Below are 27,226 nucleotides of genomic sequence, written 5' to 3' on the forward strand. Positions count from 1 at the left end.
ATACAAGTTATCAGCCTATGGAAAGTTAATAAAATTTGTAATTTGAAAATTTCAGTTTTCGAACTATAAATAAACATAAGCGTTTCTCCAAAAAACTGGCTAGCTATTCCGGCGACAGTCGTAACCAGAACGAAATAAAATGCCGACGTAAAATAATCTTTACGGTCCTGATACGGCTTTTGCGGCCCAAGGTCGTACGCCGTACGACCAAGGGCCGCAAAAGTCGTATCAGGACCGTAAAGATTATTATCATATACCTTATGGAATGATCAATATGTAGCTTACATAATATTCAACATTGTTTAGGAGATAAAATTGCGTGTGATATAAAAAAATTCATCGCCATTTGTGTCAGTTTTCCTTAAATGCAATGGCCGCTTCCCATCCCGGATTGACATACATAATGACGTCATTTGTTTACCTGCTGAATTTTACAACTCTAATATGTCTAATATTTGGAGAAATATGGGAGAAAATACGACCAAAAATACCCCCTTTCTTAAAAAAATCCAGGAGGCAGACGTAACATTAGAGTCAGGTCAATGCTGAACATATATTAACACATCAGAGTATGAAAGAAACTGTTATTTTGCAACAGGAGTGTCAAATTAATAAAAGTCATTAGATTTCGAATCACAGTTTTAAACCAGATCAAAGCATAAGAAACGCACAATGAAACTGTTGGTGAAGTTTGAGTGTCTGATAGGTATTTCCTGGGATATTTCAAACCCTTCTTAGGCCAAGTTTTTGGAAAAGTAACCCTTTTTTCTCGATTTCACGGACCCGTGATAGGGAATAAAAACACTCCCTTCCCCTGTATTGTAGGAACACGCATGGATGCCCATTCCCCCCGACAGTGACTTGGACATCACCGGGAACGTACGTTGATACTTTCCCGCTGTGTTGACATTAGAACGGAGCACACTGCCTGGCCTTGAGCCAGCACAACAATGTAGTCGGATGGCTGTATCATTCAAAACTTTTGCTTTTACCTGACCGATAAACCTCCGAGTCGAACCGAACACGTTGTTTATTATTAGGCCAAAGTAATTAAATTCTTTGTTTTGCGTCCCTACCCGCCTAGGTTTTTAAGGTTTTCATGAAAAACACACACAGTGTATTTGAATAGGAAATTTTAGGACATAACCGCTTAGCTTTTCTGAACTAAACTTTTGTTACAATTTTTTATTTGCTGCAATCAAATTACATTGTGTTAATTTTCTTGTGTGTGTTTTTCAGCCGCTTAGACGCATACCTTTTCTCATTTAGAGTGGACGCAAAACAAAGAATTTAATTACTTTGGCCTTACGTGTGTCAGTGAGCTCGATTAATTGACCTTTAACCTGAAGGCCGTGCTTCCGCTTCGTGGCAGCTCAGCCGAACGGTTTGCAAGGCTACAAACATTCAAGGTAGGTGGCTACGTTTAGTCCAACTATAATGCTGTCTTGTGATTACGCAAAGCAAGTTTCATCAGCGTACCCTCAATCTAAGAAAACGGGCTGTTCGTCAATGGTGGCGGAGGTTTATCGTGAATCTGTTCGGGATAGCCTGTACAAATTTTACAGAGTCAAATTTCTGCAAGCAGCCGATACTCATGGACAGATAGAGACTGTAGAGGAGATGATTGCACTTTGATTACACTTATCACTTGAGTCCGCGTATGTCACCAACCTTCATATCTGCACAGTTGACATTGTATCAGAAGGGAGCCATTCGATTTCTCTGTGCAATGACCTAAATTGTAGCGCTCTGTTAGAATTTCACATGTAAATGCCGACAGCCGAGAGGACGAAAATCCCCTTACAGGAGTACACAAAGGAATCGGGCCCACTTATCTCGTTGTTTATTCCTCGATATCAACGCCGTCGTTGGTTAATAGTGCTATTCACGGTTACAGGTTTGTTACTAAATATAGCTGTACGCGCGCGACATCGGACACGCAGCTTGAAATGCGGACAAATTTTATCAATGTTGGCATACATGGCCGTTTTTGCAGCTTGTACTCTGAGTCATGAATATGCCTTTTAGTATTCATTGTTACACTAGCAGTCGCGTACTAAGATGTGTTTTCATGGTTTTAGCATGCATAATTTCAAAAACGTAATCTAAAAATGCGGACAAATATTTATTTTTGCATATTAATGAGAGAACAGTGACGTAAACTGTGATCAGCGCTATACACCATAGACAGTGTCTATGGTTTTACCATTCCTGCTTCACACACAGGTTCATTCTATCGTCGAATGTTTAACTTCAAGGTTTCAGGTGACGCCGTTAGGGAGTCATTTTATTAGAAATGCTCAACTATGATAATAGGATATTCAGTCAAATGAATGTCCATACGGCCATGTTGAACTTTGGCTGTTACCCTCTGGTCACGGGATAAGCCCATGACACGCAGTGAACGAGAGGGCATCCCATTTCTTGTCCTTGTGCGCAGAACGGCCAGTTGAACCATAGACAGTAGAGGGGGCCTTCTACCGTCTATGGTTGAACAGAACTGCGTTATTCGCCGTGTAGCGTCCTTTTAATTTGTTGAGTTCAATCAATTGAAGATATAACGTGACATAGGATAACTCCATTTTATTTTTGTCGATTTACTTTTTTGGGTGAATCATGCCGTGTTTCATTTGTCGAATTCACCATTAGAGTACGCGACGGGAGTGTTGCAAAGAGGTCACCATTTCTTCGCATATGCAAGCAGTTTCAAAGAGATTAATTTCTGTATGGTGTGCGGTCACATTTTGACTTCTACATTTTCAAAAGTTAACGTTTACTCGAGTAAGGATGTCTTATTCAGTGTCAACAAAGCAACATAGCGAGCGATTCTGAGCTTGCTGTGATCGTTATAGCAAAGTCCGATTCAGATCGATTGCCTGCCAAAAAAATGAAATTAATGGCATAGAATTAAACAGTATTTAGGGTTACACTGCTGTCTTAGTTGCTGGCTTCTAGCAGAAACCTGCTGGTCAATATTGCCAGAAATTCGTCTACTGATCACAAAATGATTTAGCTCACACTTTGTATGTATACATATCAAAAGGAGCTTATATTGTTGGTCGTCGGCGCGGCGTATGTATGTATGTATGTATGTCTGTATGTATGTATGCATGTATGTCTGTCTGTCTGTCTGTCTGTCTGTCTGTCTGTCTGTCTGTCTGTCTGTACGTACGTACGTAGGTACGTGTATGTATGTATGTATGTATGTATGTATGTATGTATGTATGTATGTATGTATGTATGTATGTATGTATGTATGTATGTATGTATGTATGTATGTATGTATGTATGTATGTATGTTCTGATTGCTTTGAAACTTGGTATGCATGTACCTGGAGGCAACCTTCGATGAGTGTCTTCAGATTGTGATGAAATTTTCATATTTGTATATTTGGGCAATTTTCCCCATGTTTGGTCAAAAAATCATTTTCTCTGAAATCTCTCGTTCGATTACTTTGAAACTTTGGTATGCATGTTCCCAGGGGTAAACTTAGTTAAGTATACTCACTCTGGCCTGCCACATAGAACCAAATAATGTCAGCCAAGTGTCATTGACGCTATGTCTATGAAAAGGAATAATTATTGTTGCAATGAACTTTCAGAATGACGATAACCCGCCGTGCGAATTAGTTATGACTGACTCAATGAAAGCTCGTAGTGATTGTGTAGACGACGACCCTGTACAGGCCTTTGGCGATCATGCTGTGAGAAAGCGAATAGCAACTGAACCCGACGTATCCGATGACGAACACGAGTTTGCGAGGACTTACTCTTTTGCTGAGGCCCTTCAGTGTCATGATTTACAGTTGTCATCACGTCCTCGCCACCAACGACGTCGGTCAAAGGTTGAAGGGCAAACATCAGAACAGCGATTCCATTTACGACATAGGGCATGGAAACAACTGAAACCAATCCGCAGGAAGAAAAGGTGATGTCTCATCAATATGAGAACTACAACCTAATGAATAAGTATTCGTCTGATGGATAATGATTGTTTACTTTCTCACGAAAGAAAAATTACCATAAAACATACAATCTTAAACGATAGAATAGTTAAGTCACAATCAGTCTACGGTGTTGTTTGGATTACGGGTTTTGGTTTTAGGACCGAAATTAAACTGCTAGTAACGTTCGGTAGATCATTGACAATGAAGATGTGACACATTGGGAGCCATGGGTTTGCTTTATTGTTCTTTAGAGAAATTGAACGAATGTGAGTATCTTGAAGCGAGAAATAATTTGTGACACTTTATTTCCTAGGGAAAACCGGAAGCAGGGGAGTCAAGCTTTTCAGCCTAACTTTTCTTTAACACTTTTGATAAGCGATTGGTGGTTAGTTAGTTAGGTAGTTAGCAAAGTAGGTAGATAGCTAGATAACTAACTAGCTAAGTAGGTAGGTAGAGAGCTAGCTATTACGATAGATAGATATGATAGATAGATAAATAGGAAGATATATAGATAGATAGTTACAAACATAAGTGATGGATACAAGTAGCTTAATAACGCACAACAGATTAACTAAAGGACATCAGATTTTAACCCTGCATTGAGAGGTGGGTTCCCCGAATAGTTTTCATCCACGAAAATGCCAATTGATGTAAGCGTTCAAGTTTGTTGGCTTTTCATGGGAAAGGCGCTGTTATAGGACTAGCTGTCTTTGGTGTCATACAGCCTTATTTAAGGAATCACCGAGCACATTATGGAGTTTTTTATTCTCCAGGACGCGACATTACGCGACTCCCCATTCTCTAATCAATATCCCTCTTAAAGTAATAAAAAACGCTCGCAATGCCATCCCCAACAATGGGATCTTTACATGTTGCTTAATTGATGATGACATTCCGTACCATGATTAGTGTTCATGATGTAACATCACAGACTGCCTCAATCTTGAAATTTTGGAATAAAGTGTGAACGATCAGCGTGGGCTTCTAACATATTGGTATATATTGATTTAAGCATTGTCTGTACAGATAAGAAAAAAAAATGATCTACACTTTAACCTTACTATGTAATAATACCTTTATAACCTTAATTTGCATAATTTAATTCGCATTATTCATTATGATTCCCCTCAATTAGTATCAAATGCCCGTAAATTTTCAAGGAGGGGGACATTCTCACCCTGTGAAAGAAACCTGGAGTGCTAGTTTTGCTTGAGACCATTATAGGCCGGATAGGGGTACATTATTGCTATTGTTTTATTGTTTTGGATATGCCAGTGAATCTATAGATGTAGAAATCATCTGGGGCCACAATGCAGGGTAATCGGATACAGCAGTACGGCGTCATAAGATGCACTGGTGCTGACGAAGCTATAATATAATATTGTATAATACGACTAACCATACTTTATTTAGCCTAAAGTAAGTATGCTTAGTAATTATATTCTCTATCTTCGGCTGAAAGCAGTAATTTATGTATGCAAATACCTTTAAAACAGTCCAGCAGCTATTGTTGATTTGGTTTTAGAATATGATTTTTACTCTTTCTCGACAGCAATAAGACTAATTTTACAGTAGACGAGTTGGGTCTCCTTTCCTATCTTTACTTAACGTGGCTCACTCCTCTTATCAAGAAAGCTTACCGTCATGGTTTGAACATGGAGGATCTCTGGATGTGCGGAGAGACTGACTCTGCAGAATATAACGCCAGAAGGTAATGACAAATACTGTTTATGGAGTATCCAAATTAGTTTTGCTCTGTCAATTTTTACTTAAGGTAGAACGCACCTCGGGGACAGACATTCTGACTCTCAAACTTTTACAGTTCTCTTCTGATATACCACATGTGGGGGTTCATTTAAAGCTCTTGGTGAAAGAAAACTTTTCACCGGCTTAGATTTTGAAATTCAAAAATTTTTATTTTTCGCCATAGAGTTAACACAGGGATGGTGGCCATTTTGAATTTCTAATATCAGTAAATCTTGTGTTATTTGTTTCTCTAGTACCAAAATTGCACGGTGACCCCCTATTTTTATTCTTGATTTTGAAAGAGAATGATTGAAAGATCCTTGAGGAAAGTTAGAGCAAAAGTTTAAGTCTTTCACTTTCGAGGTGCATATTACCTTAAAGTTAAAGATTACGTTAAGTGTGCCCACCACATGGCTTTTCACTGCAAATATATATCTTGTAATGACGTCTCAAAGGATGTTATTTCCGACGAATTTAAGTATAGCAATATCTTCTTGAACTGAACCATGAACTCAAATCATGTTCTTCATAGTTTGATGTCGAGCAAAACATTGCAGACCAGTACTCTGATGTTTAATTCATATCCGCCACTTTTCACTCCCCTTTTGGTTGAAAGCTTTAATTAATGGGCGCAATCTTCAATTTAAGGGACAAAGTCGCCCATTTTTTCATGAATTTTGTTTGATATGAAATACTACTCATATTGTCTCACATGTTGAAAGAAACAGATTTAATGGGTGACCATGCATATGTTACTTAGGTTTTAGACAGCATACATGAAACCATGGCGAAAATGAGTTAATGGTCATAACCATTAATTTAATTTGTCTAAAATCAGGGTCAAATATATGCATGGTCACCCATTCAATCTGTGTCTTTCAACATGTAAGACAATATGAGTTGTATCTCGTATCCAACAAAATTCATGAAAAAATGGGCGACTTTGTCCCTTTAATGGATCTTCATCTGTTTTATCTCTTAGCGTAGTGAACAGTATATTTTGACTTCTCTTGCAAAATTGTTGTAGTTTCTTGGCAATTTTACGAATTTGACTGAGTTTGCCGTGCTATAAATGAAGTGTGATAAAAAGAAACCGATGCCACACGTCTGTGGTATTGATCCTTAACTGAACTTTTCGAAAGTCTTGCAGTTAACCAATGAAACCTATCCATCTGATCGTCTCTTCATCCTCTTGTCTGAGCTGGCTTCATTGCTATAGGGTTCTATCTTAATGATATGTCCTTTCACTCCTTCACATGTCTTGAAAATCTAAGAGATACCGAGCCATAAATTTATCCCGCTTTGCCAATTTCAAATTCTTGAAGTTCTCAGTCTACATAAACGAACAGCGAAAAAGACAAACAAAAACAAGATAGAAAAGAACTCTCAAAATAATCACTGCCTTTGCAGACAAACCAAAGACAGACAGAATGATATGCAGGTCTAATGGTGACAAATCCGAGAATTGATACAGTTCCATAAATATATTTTATTGTGTTAGATATTGTGCATGCAGGATTTCGCATAAATCTGTGCAATATCCAAGAATAGCATTTGTAACATGTTGGCGAAATACACATGGACAGTGATGAAATCATTTCATGTGAATATAAAACAATTGCTGCTTTGATGAATGCTGCAACTATTTCACGTCTCGCCATATTCAGGCTGGAAGAAATGTGGAAGGATGAAGTGCTGAGGAAAGGAAATGAGACAGCATCTCTTACGTCAGTTTTTGTAAAGTTCACCAGATGCAGAGCCATTATTGCTATCATTTGCATGTGGTTTTACTCTCTTGGTTCTTTCTTCAGCACGGTAAGTATGGAGGCTTGATGGATCTCACGAAACGAATTTCAAATGTTTAGGAAGTATCTCTGATGGGAAGCAAAGATGCAATATTTCAATAAGCACGTTTTAACTTTGAAAGCTGTGTAGAAGCAGTACCATCATACATGATTTAATATGATTTGCACAAAATTTTATATATATATATATATATATATATATATATATATATATATATATATATATATATAATATGATTAATAAAACTTTAGTTCAAGTACGAAGTAATAGTAATATCTGTACTTATGTTTCGTGGATGTCGCAATCTTAAGACAGATTACCTTCTTTTTTCTCTCTTTTCTTCATTTGTAATGTAGGGACGTACCGTTATTGTACAGTGTTAGGTAGTGTTGAAGTTTTGTTTTGCTGGCGACATTCAGCATTGATATTTTGCAGCTCTTCTTATTGGCAGATATTGCCTTGTACGCTTTTGTTAGAGTAACTCGATTCCCCGCGAATAATCGACCATCCCACATTCAATTCTTTATCCTAATTCCTTAGAGTTCAACTAAACTTTGATATCGAGTACTATTTCCATACCTCCTGTTACGAAAATACAGCATGTGATTGGCGAGGCGCGTCTTCAAGTCATTATCAATTAGACGTGTTAAAACCCTCTCTGTGTTGACTTCCATGGGGACTTTGGCTTTGTAATTGTCACCTCCCCTAGCTTGGCCATCACCTTTCAACGGGCATGCATTCATATCCCGGCAATCTTTATGATGGCTCCTGGTGATTATTCTCTTATTATGTGATTTGATAAGATAAGCTATATTGTCCATTCAATTTTATTGTAATTCTATAAAATCATGTGCAGTTTAGTTTCCTTTGGTGAGTACTGATCAAGAACTAGACAGAATATTAAGCTGAACAAATTGCATCAATCTATGTCTGTAGTTTAGAGCGCAGTGTGGTATATAATATCACCACAATATTCAGTTTTATATTTCATTCAGGTTTTATTGCGTCTCTTGCTCGCCTATGTCCAAGGCAACGAGTCCAATTTGCTGTTTGGAGTAGGACTGACTTGTGCTATTGCCCTGTCAGAGACGATGAAGTCAATAACACTCGCTGCTGCCATTATCACACAAGTGACAAATGCTGTGAGATTGCGGTCTGCAATCATAACACTTGTATACCAGAAGGTGCTGAAATTTCGAAACCTTCAAGGAAAAGCGATTGGAGAGGTGAGTCGATTATTTGAGAGCGGAGATCTTGCTGCATTTTTTTAAAAGCATGATTGATGTACCATACTCATTGGATCGACTGACTTCTATATTTAAAACTCAAATCCAATTGTTCTGATGAGTCTGAGTTCAAAATAGGTTTACTATTAAACAAGATGTGTATGCAGAATGTCATTTGGAATTCTCTACCATATGAAGATATAAAAAGAACTTAAGTCGCCCTCTTTTACCTTATTTTGATATCAAAATACATGGACTGATTTCAAAAGTCACTCGGAGTACAAAATATATCGATGTATAACTTTAATGTGCAAAAATTGACCTTAGGCTTAGTGCAAAAGAATGATTTCGTTTGGGACCTCTATACAAATTTGAGTTTTCCTGTTCCGACTCGCTTTCCTATGACACAAATAACCGTTGTCTCACTGTTAGGGAAAGATGCTAGACTTATCTTTCTGAAAGGCACCGCCACTTAAGGTTTTATCACCACAGCGTATGTTCAACCGTGCATGGTGAGAATTATGTACGGACTTTGACTTTACTGAAGAGACCCTAAAATGTTACACTGATGTTTAAATGTTTTCTTTGTACAGTTGACAAGTGTTTTAGCGTGTTTCAAGTTTTCAAACAACACAAAGAAACTTTTCATGTAATTACAGTTCTTCAAAACGAGCACTAAAAAGACAGAGATCGTGTCCATAAAAAGAACACTACATACTCTGTTCGGTAACGTGAGAATAATTACTGAGCATCATGAAAGTACACATTCTTGTTTGAGATCTAAATACACGATGAACATTATTCTCGTACAATGCTCATATGATACTCAATGTTTTACCTTTTGTGAGTGGCGTAACTTTTGCTTTGATACTTAAAGTTATGATCGTCAGAACATTCCCTTGATTCATGTTTTGATAAAACGGTTATTTATTTCCGAGAGCTTTTATCGAAAGGTTTAACTATTATTGAACGGTCACACGTGAATAATGAAAGAATACATTGCAAAATGCCGAGTGACAACAAACCTATTGCTGCACGAAGAAAGTGATTTTATTATCTTTGTAAATAATGTATGTCCGTGCATTTTTATCACTTTTCATAGGCAACGAAAACGGCAATTTGCACATCTCATTGTGGGCACATTCCTTTTTAATACCATTATGCTTGCGCGCTATCCACATAATTTGGAGCGCACGTTGCCAACACAGTTTCTTTCAAAGGAATATTTCTCATCTTAGATGACAAGGAAACCCCTCAGAGTATATATTTTCAAAAAGCAGAGAACCTAGGATTCAGCATGATCGTAGCAATAGTTTACTCGAATGATGAAGGGGATGTATAATAGGGGTAAAAACCCTCAATATTGGTATAAATGATAAAACTTAAAGTAAGTCAAAAACTTGATTCTATCTTCTGAAATGTAATATTTCACTTGAAACAAGAGTACATGTAGAAAAAAAACAACTTTTATTTGGCATTATCTATCATCATTCTAAAGTGGCATGGGCTGAAAGACTGACACTCAAAAAGTGATTAAAAACACGATTAGCAAAATTAAAATGCCTGTAATTCAAAATGTAAGATCTTTAGTTGTTTTGTTAAACTGCATTTAAAGAATATAATGCGAAAATTTAAGAAAATTTGACGCAGCCGTAGTGGAGTTAAATTTTTTTGAAATCTTGAAACTGCGAGAAAACAGAAGCCAGTAAATCGGGTGATTTGCATACATTTGCATATATCAACACTTCATTACCAGCTTGACAAGCTAAAAGGTGAACCCTACCAATATTTAATCTTGGGTTAACAAATTAATTAAAACCGAATGAACATTTGCAATAAAGTGATTTTGAGCAAAATACGCTGTGTTGGTTACAGTGCCTTCTTAGGTAATGTGGTTTGTAGTGGACTTCAGTACACGTTCTCTACAACATTTTCAACCTACCAGTCTCTGAAGGGAGGGTTTAATTTTTTTTATTTTATAGTTTTTTATCAATAGAAGTAACGAGCGAAGAATATTGCCTGATAATAGTACACTTTTTTCAACAGATAATAAATTTATTCACCAACGACGGTCATCGCGTGTACGAGGCATGCTATCGGGTACATCTGGCGGCCAATGGACCATTTATCATGCTCCTAACAGCAACTTACACAGCCTACATACTAGGCCCGGCGGCTTTACTCGGGAGCGCTCTATTTTTCCTTATATTTCCACTGCAGGTATTAGCTAATTTCGTGCTTTATGTCTTTGAACGTTTTTCAATTATCGCTTTTTTGCGAAAACGCGGGAAAGCCGTCATATTCAAAATGTAAAAGATGTCATATCCATATTTCTAATGCCAGTACCTACAAGACAAGTTATTTTTCTTAGAAGATAATGATACCAAGAGTTATTCTTAAGAAGGAATACAACATTTGTGATGTGATCTTCGACACACAACAGTTACTTTTCACATTCAATGTGCAACGCCACTGTTTTCACAAAAAAGACCTTTTCGGAAATGCGTTTGGCGCGATGTTTCATTCACACCCATAATTTGTGTTTGAAGGTCGTAAACAGGAAAATGCAACCATTTGTCCTACAGATTCTATTTTCAAAACTGCTCGGCTCCTTACGTGTGAAAACTGTCAGAATTACTGATACCAGAGTACGCATGGTGAACGAAATGGTTACATGTATCAAACTCATCAAGATGTATGCGTGGGAAATGCCGTTCGTGAAGAAAGTGGCAGGTAAGATTGTTGAACGTAGAAGATGCCCATGATTTACCACGGCAATTACATTTGGCATGCGAAAAAATTATTTAATGTGAGAACTGTGACCATTTCAAGTCATATGTATCATATGTACGATTCTTTTGACCGTTTTATGGGCCAAATAGCATCAATTTCTATGACTTGTCCTTTTTTCCAAGCGTTAGTGATGTGATAATTAAATAGTCTGTTATATTTAGAATTTTTATCACTGTGATTTTCTTTCTGCGAAAGGAAAATACATTTCTACAGTTGTATGGTACATGTATATGAATTTTGCAAAATAGATATATTGAGAACCCTGAAAAGGGAAAACACGAATGTAGTGTGGAGGGACCGTGATTCAACTTTATTTTCCTTTCACCTATTGACCAAGAGATTATCCTTGGTCTCGAGGAAGCAAGCATTTTTAACAAATATTCATAGCAAGTTACTCTTTGCAAGGTGATTGGTTTACAACGAAGCGTTAAATGGATTTAGTAACTTATTCCATCCAGGAATCAGACGAAGAGAGAAGAAACTTCTGAAATTCGCCGGATTTGCCCAAGGGGTGAATATATCTTGGAACCCCGTAATTCAGGGAGCTGCCATTGTTTTAACGTTTGTGGTTCATATTGCAACAGGAAATGATCTCACAGCTGCCACGGTACGTTGCACTTCTTGCCTTTGATATAAGTTCAGTCTATGGCATTAGTTTTGGGAACATCTAATTTGTTAATTTGCGCAAAAGCATGACTGTTTAAGTTGTACATAATAAGTGTCGCATGTCTTCTTGGCAAATTATCCCTTGATTATTTACTTCATTCTAGTTCGTCTGATTTTTTGTAAAAATACATTTCAGGAAATTTAACTCATTAATGTTGCTTTTTATTCGAAATTTTTGACTGAGATACCGCCAGACAACCCTACCCCATCTTAACGGTTATGCGAGGTGAACACTCTTGATAGTGTAGTTGCGTATTTGGGTGAACGTGATGGACAGTTCGTTTCTCTCGTGTAAACTCCACTACATAACGATCAGAAAATACAGTCGCCATTGCTCTACTGCACAGCATTCTATCAAAGTAATGTTTGTTCACAGACATTGACAAGTCCGCCCCTGAATTTCGTCCGGTTCATCATGAAATGTTAATAGTCGATAAACAACCAGCACACGCACATAATCCAAAAGTTGGAAAAATCCTCAGAACATTCTTGTGTCCCCACATTGCGAAACAACGCACTACCGATGCTGGAAGATGTAGTTATATTTTTCGCAGATCTGTTCAAATTACAGGCTTTCACCGTGGTGACAATGTTTGCCCTATCCAGAACAGCACTGCTCTCAGCTCCGAAATCAATGCGGGCATTAACTGAAGGTTATGTCGCAGCTAAACGAATGCAGGTAGCGTTGGATTGTTTCTTCCAAACAGCATTAGTAGTATGTGTGTTCATGTCCACTGCAAGATTTTATTGTGTACCGATGAAGTCATACTCTGAGCAAACCCGGTCATATTCTTGTTCAGGCAGTCGGTCTCATATTCTTGAATCTCCAAGTATGTTGTAAACGTCAACAATATTGGACCGTTCTTTGACAATACGTTTCGATGTTCACATTATTGCGGCCATCCGAGGCCTACGGTGTTATCAGTATGATAGCTGGAGGTATGTGAATGTGTGATTAAGTGTGAAAAGAGTGATAACATATTAGAAAGTCCGTTATTATTATTATTATTATTATTATTATTGTTGTTGTTGTTGTTGTTGTTGTTGTTTTGTTGTTGTTTGCTTGCCCAGTTTAAGTGGGCATAAGATTAAATATACTGATATTCATTCATTTATTTAATAACATTTCCAAAGGTATTCCTGCAGACAACAGAGCCACGGTCGTACGAACTCAAACCTGATGATGATGATGTTGCCATAGACATTACCATGGCGACATTTGCGTGGGATAAAACGGATCAAAATGTGGACAAAACCCCAAAATTAGACGAAGAGGAAACGCTGTCTGCAAAAGTAGATCTTGGTGACGGAGATGATTGCAGTTCTAAAACTACTTTCAAAGTATTGTATGACATCAGTTTCACCTTAAACAAGGTATAAGACAATTTCATAAATCATAAGCTATTTAATGCAATATTGCCATATCTGTGATTTTGTCTCTTTTTAGGATTCAAAGCATAAGTGCGATTTTTTATATGACAATGCTTAATCGACGTCAAATCGATGAAAAAAAAATGAATATGAAATATATAGGCCTATTTCATAACTGTCAGTGACAAGAAACATTTCCGAACAATGGCATTTGCCAAAGCCGTTTATTCGAGGACAACATACCATTATTTACTGGAGAGGTAAACATCAACCAAGGGTTAAAACCGCATTTTTTCAACAGGGTCAGATCATCGGTGTCTGTGGTAGTGTTGGAAGTGGGAAATCCTCCCTCCTGTCCGCCATATTGGCACAGATGCGATTAACATCCGGAGAAGTGAAGATTGACGGTACCATGGCCTATGTGTCTCAGCAAGCATGGATATTTAATGATACTCTCAGAGAAAATATCTTATTTGGCGAGCGCTATGAACAGGACCGGTATACAGCTGCAGTGTTTGCTTCGGCTCTGGAAGAAGATATAAAACAGTTACCAAATGGAGATCTTACAGAGGTATATGTATGATAAGATTGTCTCAGTATGTCGTCTCTTGTGCAAAATTGGTGGCAAAATGTCAAACACATGAGATTCAATTCGTGATCTTTATGCTCATATACAAAGTAAGTATGATTTTGAAGCCGTAAACATTGTTCCTCAGTGTATCTATACCTTGTATATCTATCTACAAATTTTAAAATAGTCTTGGTAAATTACAGATTGGGGAGAGAGGTATAAACCTGAGTGGTGGTCAGAAACAGAGGGTCAGTTTGGCAAGAGCTCTCTATGCTGATCGTGACATCTATCTTCTTGATGATCCATTGAGTGCAGTCGATGCTAAGGTTGGCCAGCATATTTTCAATCACTACATCAAGGACGCCCTGATCGGAAAAAGTGTGATTTTCGTTACCCATCAGCTTCAGGTAGGTAATTGTGCTGACTGAAGGCTAATCTTTACGATGTAGAAGACTCAGTCTTATAAATATTAGTAAGTAGCTGATACATCATTATGAAAATTACTCTAATGAATGCAGCAGAAAATTGCGACAACCGAATACATTATTGAGCATGAGAGCCAAAGCGCCCATTTCTTACCTGTTTGGGCCGTACGTCGGGGAACCTGTAGTAAGTATAGGGGCTGGGCGGGAGAATTCAGGGCACGCCTTTACTGAAAAATGTGACACTCCCCTATCCTCGTGTCTAAAGTGTGACCCATCACTGTCCAACGTTCTAAATCTTGACGCTCCCCCAACCACCAGCATTCTTCCCAGAAATTTCTGAAACAGTATCTGCTAATTTAAAAAGCAATAGGTTTAATTGCCAGAAAGTGAGCAACTGGACAGAAATTACAGGGGGCATGTTTGGGGAGGGTCACCATTGTTTGCTCAAGTACTTTTGAAGCGTCATGAAATTGCAGGCATGCGTTTGGGAAAAGTCACCATTTTTTGCGCAACTATAAGAAGGCAAGATGTGGCCGATATGATGTTTCATCCAAAAATATCAACTCATAATACATGGGAGTCGATCGGGCAAACTATTAATGATTTACCCACATAGAGGAAGTTTCATAATATATGTAAATTCTTAATGTGCTTTAGGTGGTAATATAGATCTAGCAATATCTGCGCTTTTATAGACGTTTGATAATTGATATAAATGTACTTGATTAAATTGGGAGGTTTCAAGTGCATATGTGTACAAGAAATTGGATTTTGGAATTTCATCGAAAATGTTGATCAACTACACAGGGTAGTCAATGTGAGAACAATGAAAAATTTTTTTCCAATATAAAACTAGAATATCTGTTTATTTATAGACTTTCGAGGATTGATGAACACTTTGAAACCTGTACTCTTGTAACATTCTATTATATGGCATTTCAAATGACCAACTGAATCGTCTGCAGTCTGTTCAGAGTGCAGCAGCCCGTCTCGTCACAGGTACACGCAATATGACCACATCAATACTGTTTTCATTGATTTACACTGGCTACCTGTGAAAGCCCGTATACATTTCAAAATTTTATCCACTACTTTTATGATTGTTAGAGGTGATGCAACGCTTTATCTGAAAGATTTAATTGATCTTTATGTACCGACAAGAAATCTACGATCTTCTGAGAAATTGCGCGTAACTCCTCCTCGCGGCTATTTTAATAAGTCTTACGGTCAGAGAGCTTTTTCGGTATATGCTCCTTTGTTATGGAATATACTGCCTTTAGAAATTCGTTGCACCAGAAATGTAACATCTTTGAAACATTGTTTGAAGACCCACTTTTTACTAAATTTTACTCGTAACCCTAGTTTTTCGAGTTTTCAGCTGTTTTTGTATCTTTTAAACTTGTGTTCAGCGCTCTGAGATGTTTGTGGATTGTGTTTTTTAAGAATTAAATATTATTGTTATTATTATTACTGTCAGGATATATATATATATATATATATATGTGTGTGTGTGTGTGTGTGTGTGTGTGTGTGTGTGTGTGTGTGTGTGTGTGGCTGTGTGTCTGTATGTCTGTGGCTGTGTCTGTGTCTGTGTGTGCCATATTGAAATGATCAGTTTGGTCCATTTGAAGAAGTTACTCGTTTTTGTTCCCTTTCCCTTTTGTGTTAGTACCTCAGTGGTTGTGACAGCATCTATGTCATGAAGGACGGAAGAATTTTGGAATGTGGTACTCATCATCAATTAATGGCAGCTGATGGTCAATACGCTTCTTTGATTAGGACATTTCACTCGGAAGAAGGAAGGAATAACTATATCGCTGATGAGGAAAAGCCAAACTGTGACCCTCAAACCATTTACAAATCAACTGAACATTTACATGGAATGACAGTGTCACCAGGAAGTGGAATTACAACATGTGAACATAATTGCAAACACGAAAACCCAGGCATAAGAATTTCGACAGAACTCGATGATAAAACAATTAATAAATCGAGAGGGGTCAAAGAAGAGAGTATGAAGTCTACTGATGGTAAAGAGGAAAGTGATGGTGAGTTTGGTACATTTAAGTGAATAGGCGAATGAGTTGCGTAGATGGTCGAATGAAATAGTATTCTTATGCCTTGGGTTCTTTAGTAGTGAAAATTGAAAAGGTTATGTTCATTTGTACGAATAGCTTACATCATCATGACATCAGTCTTATATTTTTTCCCTTGTTGTATACCAAAAATTGTATACAGTGTAGAATACAGCTGACTCTTTATAGAAATCGAAATCAAAAATAAAGCTGAGGAGGTCATCGAGCAAAATTTACCAATTGCACAATGTTAATCGACACCATAACTTCAAAATGGCTGCCATCTCATTGTAAACTGTACGGGGGAAATCAAATTTTCGGTTGTCACAAAAATCAGCCATTGAAAATTTAAACTACCATGATTATTGAAATGAGGAAATGTTCATTAACTCGCAGGTAAGCTAATGACCACGGAAGAACAAAAGCAAGGCACAGTGGACTGGAGAACTTATCACTGCTACGTCAAGAAGGCCGGCGGATATGGGGTTGCCATTGTGGTGTTACTGTTGTTTCTTTTAACAGCAGGCAGTGTTGCAGCCTGCAGCTGGTGGCTGGCATACTGGATTATCCAACGAAATGAAATAGTGAGATATATGGTCGACAATTTAAACATCGCAAAGTTATCCATCCTCGTTTTGGACTATCCCGCACTGAGATAGTGTGTCTTATATCACAATATCAAATACTGCCGTTTAAACTACAAAGCAAGAAGCGAATCATTGAGTTATCAAGTCAACGTCTCAAACTCACGGACACTGATGTTGAAGTAACAGAAACCTCTATGGGTCACCCTATGATCCACTTCCATAACGTTCTTTTAAAGTATATATATATATATATATATATATATATATATATATATATATATATATATATATATATATATATATATATATATATATATATATATATATATATATCGCATCGCGCGCTGTTAAACCATAGACCCCGAGAAAAACAAGAGTCTATGGTTGTGCATAAAACGGTATATGGTTGTAAATAAAATGTAAATAAAATGTACTTACTGCTTACATGGTGAACACCAGGAAAATTGCATTCATGGGTTCATTTATTTTGATTAATAAGCCGGCAAAACACTGCTTCATTATCTCTGCAAAATTAATTTTCATACACAGGTATAAAAAGTTTTCTAAAATTTCCTTTTTACAGGGTGCAAAACTTACAGTCAATAGTACTGATGATGAGGCTGTCACAATCTATGAATCAGACGAGATCGAAATTATGTTCTACGTATATGTTTTCTTGGGTATACTGGCTGCCTTGATCACAACTACCGTACTAAGATGCCTAGCGTATGTTGAAGTGAGTATAAGTGGTTTCAAATATATCTTGTATACACGCCTATAAATATCTATATTTTGGAAGAGATGTTATTAAAATCTATAGTGGGGTCAGATCGTGCCATATTTGAGTACAAGTATTTTTGATGTCTCTTTTTTGAGTATTTTGGTCGCAAAACATCTATTTTTGCAGCTATTATATCGCAAAAGTTGTACTACTGGCAGTGATTGTTTTGTTCAAGTTTTTAGTTTTTTCGTTTTTCAATGAAAATGCTGTGGTCACATGATCTGACGTTAGAGTTTGGATTATCAATGCTGTATCATTTTGACAACCAAAGCGATGCCTGGAACAGCTTGTCATGTAACCTGCTCTTATCAATGAAGCAGCAATCCTTTGGCCCAAATCGTAAAGTATTTCCAAAATTGTGACAAAAACATATAGAAAGGACAATTGACTGACTTACAGCACAAAAATAAATCGGTCATAGCAATCAAAAGATTTATTCTTCACCTTAGTTAGAATTGCAAATTACTATGATGTCACCAACGTTACATTTACACGTGTTTTCACTGTAGAGCCTCCATATTCCGATTAATATCATTTAGCGCTCAATCCATGGTGTCGCGCCATAGGTTTTAATATCAGAAAATTCATTTCTGTCTGAAGATGCACAGTCGACGACTACATGCTCAATAATAGTATTGGTTCATGCTAAATAATAAGAAAGAATAAAGTAAAATCAATTTTTACTTGCTATATACATATGTAGGAGCATTACGCATTACGTAAACAATAAGTTCAAACACCCAGTTTACCCCCTGATGAAGCATAGCAGTTCATTCACGCTTTGTCAGGCCATGGAGGTAAATAACCTCCTAGTTTGGTGCCCTGACCCATTTCTACCACTGGCTGCGCTGCTAATGAAAATAGGGCCAGGTAAGGGCTGCTGCAAGCATGGCTGTCATTGGTCAATAGTACGAGCGCAGTGATTGCATTGAATTTCTTTCCAATTTTGAGTTACATTGGAATTTAGATTTCGTTTGCCCATGGAGTAATTTTACCTCCGTGGTTTCCCGAACAAAGCATCCTATGCATTGAATGAAAACGAAAAGTCATATATTTTTGAGTCACTGCCATACATGCTAAAGGAGGGATAGTGTGTCATGTCTGAGAAAAAAACAGACGATAATCGTCATTTCACCACTGAATGCCATCATAGAAGTACAAAGTCGGAGACTTAACGGTGAAGCTGTGTAAATAACTTCAACGTTCGATGTTCTAATTTCCTAGCTTGCCACTGTAGAGATGTGCTGATCACAGGATTTGTCAGGTGACTGTGCTCATTAATATGCAGTGAAAATTCTGACTAAAATGGCGGCCCACGCGTGGCCCATACCTGACCCTATTTTCGTTAGCAATGCAGCCAGCGGTAGAAATGGTCGGGGGAACGAGACTCACTGCCTCCATGGTCAGCCCCGGGGCAGCTGCACGTAGGCCTATACATTTTCTGTTTAATCTCTCAAAAAGTTTGACATAAATTGGCAATTTTTACCATGATAAAACCCATTGTGTTTAGTAAGGGACATATTTTGCCAAGATTATCGCTGTTTTAGAAACTGTACTGCCCCACTTCCTATTGCAAGCTGAAAACCAGCGTTCAATCTGAAAACTCGCAATTTTTGCATCTAGTTATTGGCACAGAGGGCGCTCTTCTAAATGTGAACAGTCCCAGCATTCTTGGCGTATGTCCTCGTTCATATGCTCTGCCATTTTCTCTCTTTTCAGTTGTTTAGGTGTGATGTCAACGATATCTCTTGTGAATTACAAAAAGAAAAATAATGCTAGCTGGCTACTGTCAGTGATATATGTTAAAAAATAGTACTTTGCATGTTTCATATTTGTTTCTTTACAAGCACTAAAGAACATGGCGACACCCACGAATGTGGTCCGGTACACTTCTTGTAACTCGAATCGTATATATTGAACCTGCGTGTGCGTAGTCAGTTATACGCTGGCGCGGCTATCAACTTTGAGTACATTGCTGAACACGAGCAGCAGAGTTTGATTCATAAAAAGAATCTTTAGATTTACAGCACTGTCTCTGATGTTTAATTATTGTTCTTACCTACATCTGTAATCGTCTAAACTGTTTTACAGGCCACCCTTCATTCATCAAGTAATTTACATGATGAACTTTTTCAGAAGGTCTCCCAAAGTCCGATGAGTTTCTTCGATACTACTCCATCAGGCAGAATTCTCAACAGATTCTCAAAGGACCAGGATGAAGGTTTGATGAACTAAAATTTAACCACTCTCTACTATTACCTATAGATTGATGTGGAGAGGATGCAGAGTCTTAGGCCAGTACCTTTTGTGTGAAAACTCAACAATCCATATAATCCCTCGGTTGTAAAGCAAGAAGACCATGCGCTAGCTTTCATTATAAATGCTGGGTTCCACTTTTTCTTCGACATTACTTTCTGTCAATTGTGTGCTCAAAGTTTGGAGCAACTTGAAGTAAAGACGATACGTGTCTGAGCTCTGACTACGATATTATTGCTTTTTGAATCTTGCCATGTTAACTTGCTACATACAGTTGACAAACGAAAAAAAATTGCCAAAAAATCGTCAGGAAACAATAGAAACAATATAGTAAGGTCTACGTTTCTGCAAAATACTTGTTTCTGATAGTTAAAACGATCAGGGTATCTAAGGTATAATTCTTACGTCTTGCTTTTACTATGATCAATGTAATTTTGTGAACAATGGAATACCTCTGAGAAAGCAAAGATCCTCTTCATTTCTGTTCATGAAATCAGCGTTACATCAAATTTAAGAAGGGGTTTGAGCCTCATTGGAGGCAATTGTGACGCCAATACAAATTTTGCTTAAGGGGGCTGGCTGCAGGGCACTTGGGGAGGCATTGAGGTTTAATGGCGTTACCAGCTACAGTCACCCTTGATTTGAGCCTAACAGCGGATATATAACCTATTTCGATGGAAAGTACTACATGAGGTAGATTCATTGACTCAATGTGTAATGTTGGGTTGATGAGATGTACTACAACTTAAGGTAGAATGCGCCTCGGAGACAAATACAGACTTTCAAAATTTTGCAATTATATTCGTTTGATCTACCGCTTGTGAGGGCTCATGTTAAAGCTCGTGTGGTAAATATAGTTTTCACCTTATTTTTGTGTAAATCTAAAATTTAATTCTTCCCGACATAGTTAACACAGGGATTGCGGTCATTTGAATAGTAAAAGTCGGTATATATCGTAGTATTTGTTTCTCTTGTGACCCCAGACTTTTATTTGTGATTTTAGAAGACAATTGTTCAAAGTTTGTATGAGGAGAGTTTGAGCAAAAGTTTCAGTTTTCCGTTTCCGTGCCGCGAACTACCTTTTCTGTGTTTGCGTTCCGAACAAGTTGAACTTTTCTTCTTATCAAATTGTAGCGGGAAACTTCATCTGAACTTTTTTTCTCTTTTCGACATTTTACTTTGAGTTGATTTTTTTGTCTTTCAGTTGATGTTTTGTTGCCAAGTGCAATGCAGGAAATGCTTACAATTATGAGCACATTGGTTTTCTGCTGTGTATCGATAGTGATAGTGTTTCCATGGCTCTCGCTGGCTTTGATACCGTTTGCGCTGATAATTGTGTTTACGTTTAAGTATTACCATCATGCAATGCGAGACGGCAAACGTCTGGAAAACATAACCCGGTCACCATGGTTCTCTCACATCACAGCAACAATTCAAGGTCTTCCCACGATTCATGCATATCAAAGTCAAAAGAAATTCAGAAGAAAGTGAGTTGATTTTACAGACATATATACTCAATATTTCTCTGTCTTCAAATACTAATAGCCCCATAGATTTACCATTATCTTTACTTCGGTTACATCGTACCTAGGGGTAAACTATTGCTTGCATTTGCAAAAATGCTCAACCTGTAACTTCTTATTTTCTAGAAGACACAGACAGACAGACAGACAGACAGACAGACAGATAGATAGATAGATAGATAGATGCATGCATGCGCACACACACAAACACACACATACATAGACAGACAGACATACATACGTACACATATACATACATACACACATACATACATACGTACATAATACATACATACATAAATACAAGTTGTGAAAAGTTTTCGATATTGGAGTATTCTACAGGACAACACAAATGCAGCTGAATGCAGACCAAATAATATGACCATTGCAACACCATGATGATACAATTATGTTTCTCCTTATGTACAGATTTGCTGAACTCCTGGACAAGAACACTGTAACCTTCTATTTATTTACGTTTTGTGGCCGTTGGGCGGGTATTCGACTGGACAGTGTGGCCATAATGACAACGTTTTTGACAGGCTTGATGACAGTACTGAGCCGTGGTTCCGTCTCGCCTGCTCTGTGTGGACTTGCCTTATCCTATTCAGTACAGGTAAATTCTTGCTTGAAAAACCTCCTTCGGTTCACTTTCGTAGTGAATGAGTACTAAACACAATAGGAACTAATTTGGGCTAATTGGATTTTCATATTTTGCAAATTTCTCAGAAGTGTTAGGTGCTATAAAGCTGAATGTTGCTATATCGCAAATTACTCATAAAAACAAGTGTGTTATATAAAAATAAAAGCAGATATGATAACATTTGTAGATTAAATCGACATTACTTCACCATCCAATTATCCCAAATTAGTTCCAATCGTGTTACTGGGAGGCCATGCTCTTTCATGCCCTTTTAATCTTACAAGAAGAGCTAACATATATTCTAGCTTAGAGTGAATTTTCGGGAAATGGTCAGGAGAAGATAGCTGTTCCGGTACACATTCGCCTTACTTGCCACACTTTTATCTCATTATAAAGATTTTTGCATTCTTCTAGAGTAAAGAGGGGAAGTTGGTCGATCCCTATTTACAACTCTTTTATTCGCTGCTGAAAGTACAAAAAAACATCCTTGTACTACATAAGCAAATATTAACAGTTTAGCGCAATGTGCTTTGTAAATTATGAGGTACGGCTTGAAAGGATTAAAATGTGAATTTTTTCCCATACCTGTACTGCTTTGAATAAAATCAAAAATCAAAGTACATTTTTGTGACTATAACAGTCACCACAAAGATTAACCATGTAAATTAAAGCCTCTGGTATCTTACCTCAAGCATTATTGGAAGCCAGTTGTGTTCTTGTGACATTTATTGACTATTCACTGTATTCCCCCATTCTCATTGTCACGTGGCCCTGATATGCTTGCGTCTAATCCATACGATTATCCTGAAGCCAATAGAAATAATTTGGCTCTCTTTTGAACTTTCCTCAGTTCACAGGTCAGTTTCAGTTTTGTATCCGGTTAGCAGCTGAGGTTGAGGCAAGAATGACGTCTGTAGAGAGAATGAACTATTACTTGAAGGTATTACGCTTGATTGTGTTCAACGTAAATATACAAGGCAAAGAAAGGGGTTTTCTAGCTTATAAGATACCTATAAGATGCCTATTAGAATAGAAAACCTGAAAACGGTGAGGTATATTTGGAGCCTTTTCACTGATCGCCACACCACTGACATGATGAATTGTTAACGATAAGCATCACTGATTCAATATTTAGGAAAACAATTTTTCGTCGCAAACTGGAAATGTCCGTTTGCAATTAATAAGTGTTCATATTATATACACAACATAGACTTTATCTGCAGAAGAAGCATCCAAAGCGCCGAAAAGTCGTCCGCCTGAAAGCTGGCCTTCTCATGGTAAACTCAAAGTAGAGAATTTGGCAGTACAATACCGGAATAACCTACCACTTGCCCTGAAAGGTATCACATTTAATGTAGACTCTATGGAAAAGATTGGCATCGTCGGCAGAACAGGCGCAGGTACGTGTATGCTGACCACGGATTTTGGCATGTTCGTTATTTCTTCATCAGGGCAGAACAATATTCCATATCGGATGTTTTACCGCACTAGAACGTCCCTGTAAAGAATATTTCTACAACTGATTTATTGATTTTCTTTATTGTGTTCAAATTTCAAAATTCAAACAGATAGCATATGGGAAAGTAAAGCAAAGGGACCGAACAAATCTTGTTCCTTTGCAAAATTAAATATTGAACATGCTTGCAATACGCATAGCTTTTGATACTTAGTTGTTCGACCATCCATGTTTGTTCGTCAATACAATCAATACATTCTAAAAAGATAGGTAGGGGCGCCGTACCAAGGGATGGCGATATTATCATTATTATTGAGAAAACAGTTCGAACAGTCTGAGAGTAGCATATGTTTTGGAAATTAAAGTGGCATATCGACTTGAACAAGATGCAATAATCACAATGTATGTTTTAATTTCTGTGCAGGCAAGTCATCCCTTGGTGTGTCTTTATTCCGTCTTGTGGAACCAACGTCTGGCACAATCCACATCGATGGAATCAACATAAGTGATATACGATTACACGATCTGCGGTCAAGGTTGTCTGTCATTCCGCAAGACCCCGTCTTGTTCGTTGGAACAATCAGGTAGACTCAAGTATCCTTCCCGACTGCGTTGCAGATCAACTTCATTCTGAGTAGCATTCGTTTCTGTTGTGTTGCCTGATATATATATAGCTCCGCATTCAGCACTCTGTTCTCATCAAAGGTCGCACCCAGAGTACACATGTAATCCAGGATATTTACACCAAGTACCGGATCAAGTGATTCGATTTGTATCATTTTCAAGGATATATTGAGAAATCAAGGTCGTCAAAATTACACGCGAGCGACTTGGAAGAAAGGAAAAAAATTAGATAAACGACAACTAAACTGCTTTGAATTTGTTCGGATCTATCTTGTGAGGAAGCCAGAAGTTTCAATATATGGATTCGTTCACTGAACCACAGAGTTTACAAAAATCGTTGTATAGGCCTACTACTAATTTGCTTTCTCAATAGCATATTGATAAATACAACTATTCCTATTCCTTATTGTTTAGATATAACCTTGATCCATTTGATCAATACTCCGATGAAGAAATCTGGAAATCCTTGGAAAAAACGCATTTGAAAGACATGGTAATAATGATTTCTTTGCGTGAATATTGATATACAAATTAATTGATGTGTGGTGTTTCGATGAGGTCGATTGAACTTTTCGTAACACCCAAATTGTATGCTGAGTCAATACCCACTTTCAAGCTGATTTGAAAATCCAAAAATTGTCAAGATTTAACTGAGCAGCTGACGAGATGCGGAAACGATACAGAACCGTAGTTTGAGAATTTGAGATTGTAAAATATAATATTCGGCAAAGCCGAAGGATTATACATTTTGCAGTTTATTACATGACATGCATTATAAGCTTTCTTTCGCCTGAAGGGTAATCCTTACTCTAAATAAAATCTTTCGGATATTAATCGTTATTGGATGTGGACTTTTGTTAACTTGAACGGTAGAATGCACCTCTGGGACAGATATTCGGGCTGTCAATGTTTTACAATTCTTTTATGGTGTACCACTTGTGGGGGTTCACTTTAAAGCTCTTAATGCAAGAAAACTTTTCACCGTCTTAGTTTTCGAAAGAATTTTTTTTTCTCTCCGTAGAGTTAACACAGGGACGGCGGCCGTGTTGAATTTCAATTATCGGTAAATCTTGGGTAGTTTGTTTCTGTAGTACCAAATTTGCACGGTGACCCCCGTTTTTTATTCTTGATTTTGAAAGAAAATGGGTGAAATGTACTTTGACGAAAGTTTGAGCAGACATGTAAAGTCTTTCACTTTCGAGGCACGTTCTACCTTAAATCAAAAGTCGACATTTAAATTCGCCTTGCAGATTCGTAACCTTGAAGGAACACTAGAAGCCCCAGTTATTGAAAATGGTGAAAATTTTTCAGTTGGAGAGAGACAGTTGATATGTATGGCAAGAGCATTGCTGAGGAGCTGTAAGGTATTTTGAAAATCTTATCTGTTTGTTTTCATACAGTTCAAAAATAAAAGAACTTGGCTGGCAAGATGTACTTCGAATGTTGACAGAACGCGGGCTATTTCAGGTACCCGATATAATGATGCGAAGCTTCAGTTACTCGGATAACATTGATACTAGAGTTGGTAGTCTACATGTGAAAAAAATTCTGTCTCTCTCTCTCTCTCTCTCTCTCTCTCTCTCTCTCTCTCTCTCTCTCTCAAGATTTTGGTTTTGGACGAGGCAACAGCGGCCATTGATACTGAGACAGACAGTCTTATACAACAAACGCTGCGATATGCATTTACAAATTGCACGATGCTGATAATTGCCCATAGGCTTCATACGGTTCTCAACTGTGATAAAATTCTTGTCATGGACAATGGAAAGGTGAGGTATTGTTGTTTACGTTTTCATTTCGCTATTTGACTTTTCTTTCTTCCGAAAACCCTGTTGTGTGTACAAAATACTGAATATAATCTAAGTAAAGAGAAACCGTTCCTAAAATACAAAGATTTTTGCTAATTATGTACTGTAACGTTTCACAAATCATGCTGAAAACATCAAAGAAAACTTACGTACATCATTGATAGCTAGCATTTTCAGTTTCATCTCTAATTTACTAACCACAAAATATTAACAAAACAATGGTGTGCTTCCAGTAAATGAGGGCCTTGCCGCAGCCTTGCAATATTGCCGACAGGCGAAGTTAATATTTTCTGATCCTCTCATCTAGGTTGTGGAATACGACAGTCCATCTATGTTGTTGTCAAACCCAGACTCCTGGTTTGGTGCCATGATGAGTGCTTCCGAGAAAACGACTGATATTTTGAAATGAAACGTCGAGCAACATTATGGTTGTATGCGCCTCGAATGTGGAATACTTAAACTTTTGCTCACGCTTTCCTCAATGAAACTTTCAAGAATTCTCTTACTATAAAATCAAGAATAAAAATAAAGGGCTAAGTTTGATGCTAGAGAAGCAAATTACCTAACTTTTACTGATATTTGAAATTCAAAATTGCCGCAATCCCTGTGTTAATAACTCAAAGGGAAAATAAGTTTCAATTTCCGAATAAAAGCGAGGGTGAGGTGTTTTTGTTTTGCTCCAAGGGCTTTAAAATGAACCCCAAAAGCGGTAGACCCGAAATTTTAAGCAATTTGAGAGTCCGGATATCGTCCTCGAGGTGCATTCTACCTAAAGGGAAAACACGTTGGCCAACTCATCAGAGGGACAGAGCGGCTACGACGCATGCCTTATTTACAGTTTTCAAAACAATGCAATGGGAAAACGCGGTTCACATTATCGTGACCGTTAAATTAAGATTTAGCGTTTATTTCAAAATTACGG

At 37.6% G+C, this 27,226-nt stretch overlaps 1 protein-coding gene across 2 annotated transcripts; it reads left to right on the forward strand.

Moving 5' to 3' along the window:
* The first annotated feature begins 1,346 nt into the window (after nucleotides 1-1,346).
* Nucleotides 1,347-27,226, forward strand: LOC139118850 (ATP-binding cassette sub-family C member 5-like). 2 transcript variants are annotated; one of them, XM_070682361.1, is made up of 25 exons: nucleotides 1,347-1,409; nucleotides 3,603-3,928; nucleotides 5,500-5,658; nucleotides 7,361-7,508; nucleotides 8,495-8,725; nucleotides 10,772-10,945; nucleotides 11,311-11,458; nucleotides 11,977-12,125; nucleotides 12,756-12,863; nucleotides 13,319-13,558; nucleotides 13,857-14,126; nucleotides 14,330-14,533; nucleotides 16,221-16,599; nucleotides 17,023-17,210; nucleotides 17,797-17,949; nucleotides 20,086-20,215; nucleotides 21,455-21,737; nucleotides 22,203-22,389; nucleotides 23,267-23,356; nucleotides 23,627-23,816; nucleotides 24,297-24,456; nucleotides 24,911-24,989; nucleotides 25,747-25,860; nucleotides 26,101-26,265; nucleotides 26,612-27,226. In XM_070682361.1, exons 2-25 carry the CDS (start codon nucleotides 3,633-3,635, stop codon nucleotides 26,711-26,713), a joined length of 4,347 nt encoding a protein of 1,448 aa, XP_070538462.1. In that variant the 5' UTR covers nucleotides 1,347-1,409; nucleotides 3,603-3,632; the 3' UTR covers nucleotides 26,714-27,226. The 2 variants fall into 2 exon arrangements, with proteins under 2 accessions (XP_070538462.1, XP_070538463.1); XM_070682362.1 differs by lacking the exon at nucleotides 3,603-3,928 and having other exon boundaries at nucleotides 1,357-1,409.

This window comes from Ptychodera flava, chromosome 19 (assembly GCF_041260155.1).
Source record: "Ptychodera flava strain L36383 chromosome 19, AS_Pfla_20210202, whole genome shotgun sequence".
Lineage (NCBI taxonomy): Eukaryota > Metazoa > Hemichordata > Enteropneusta > Ptychoderidae > Ptychodera > Ptychodera flava.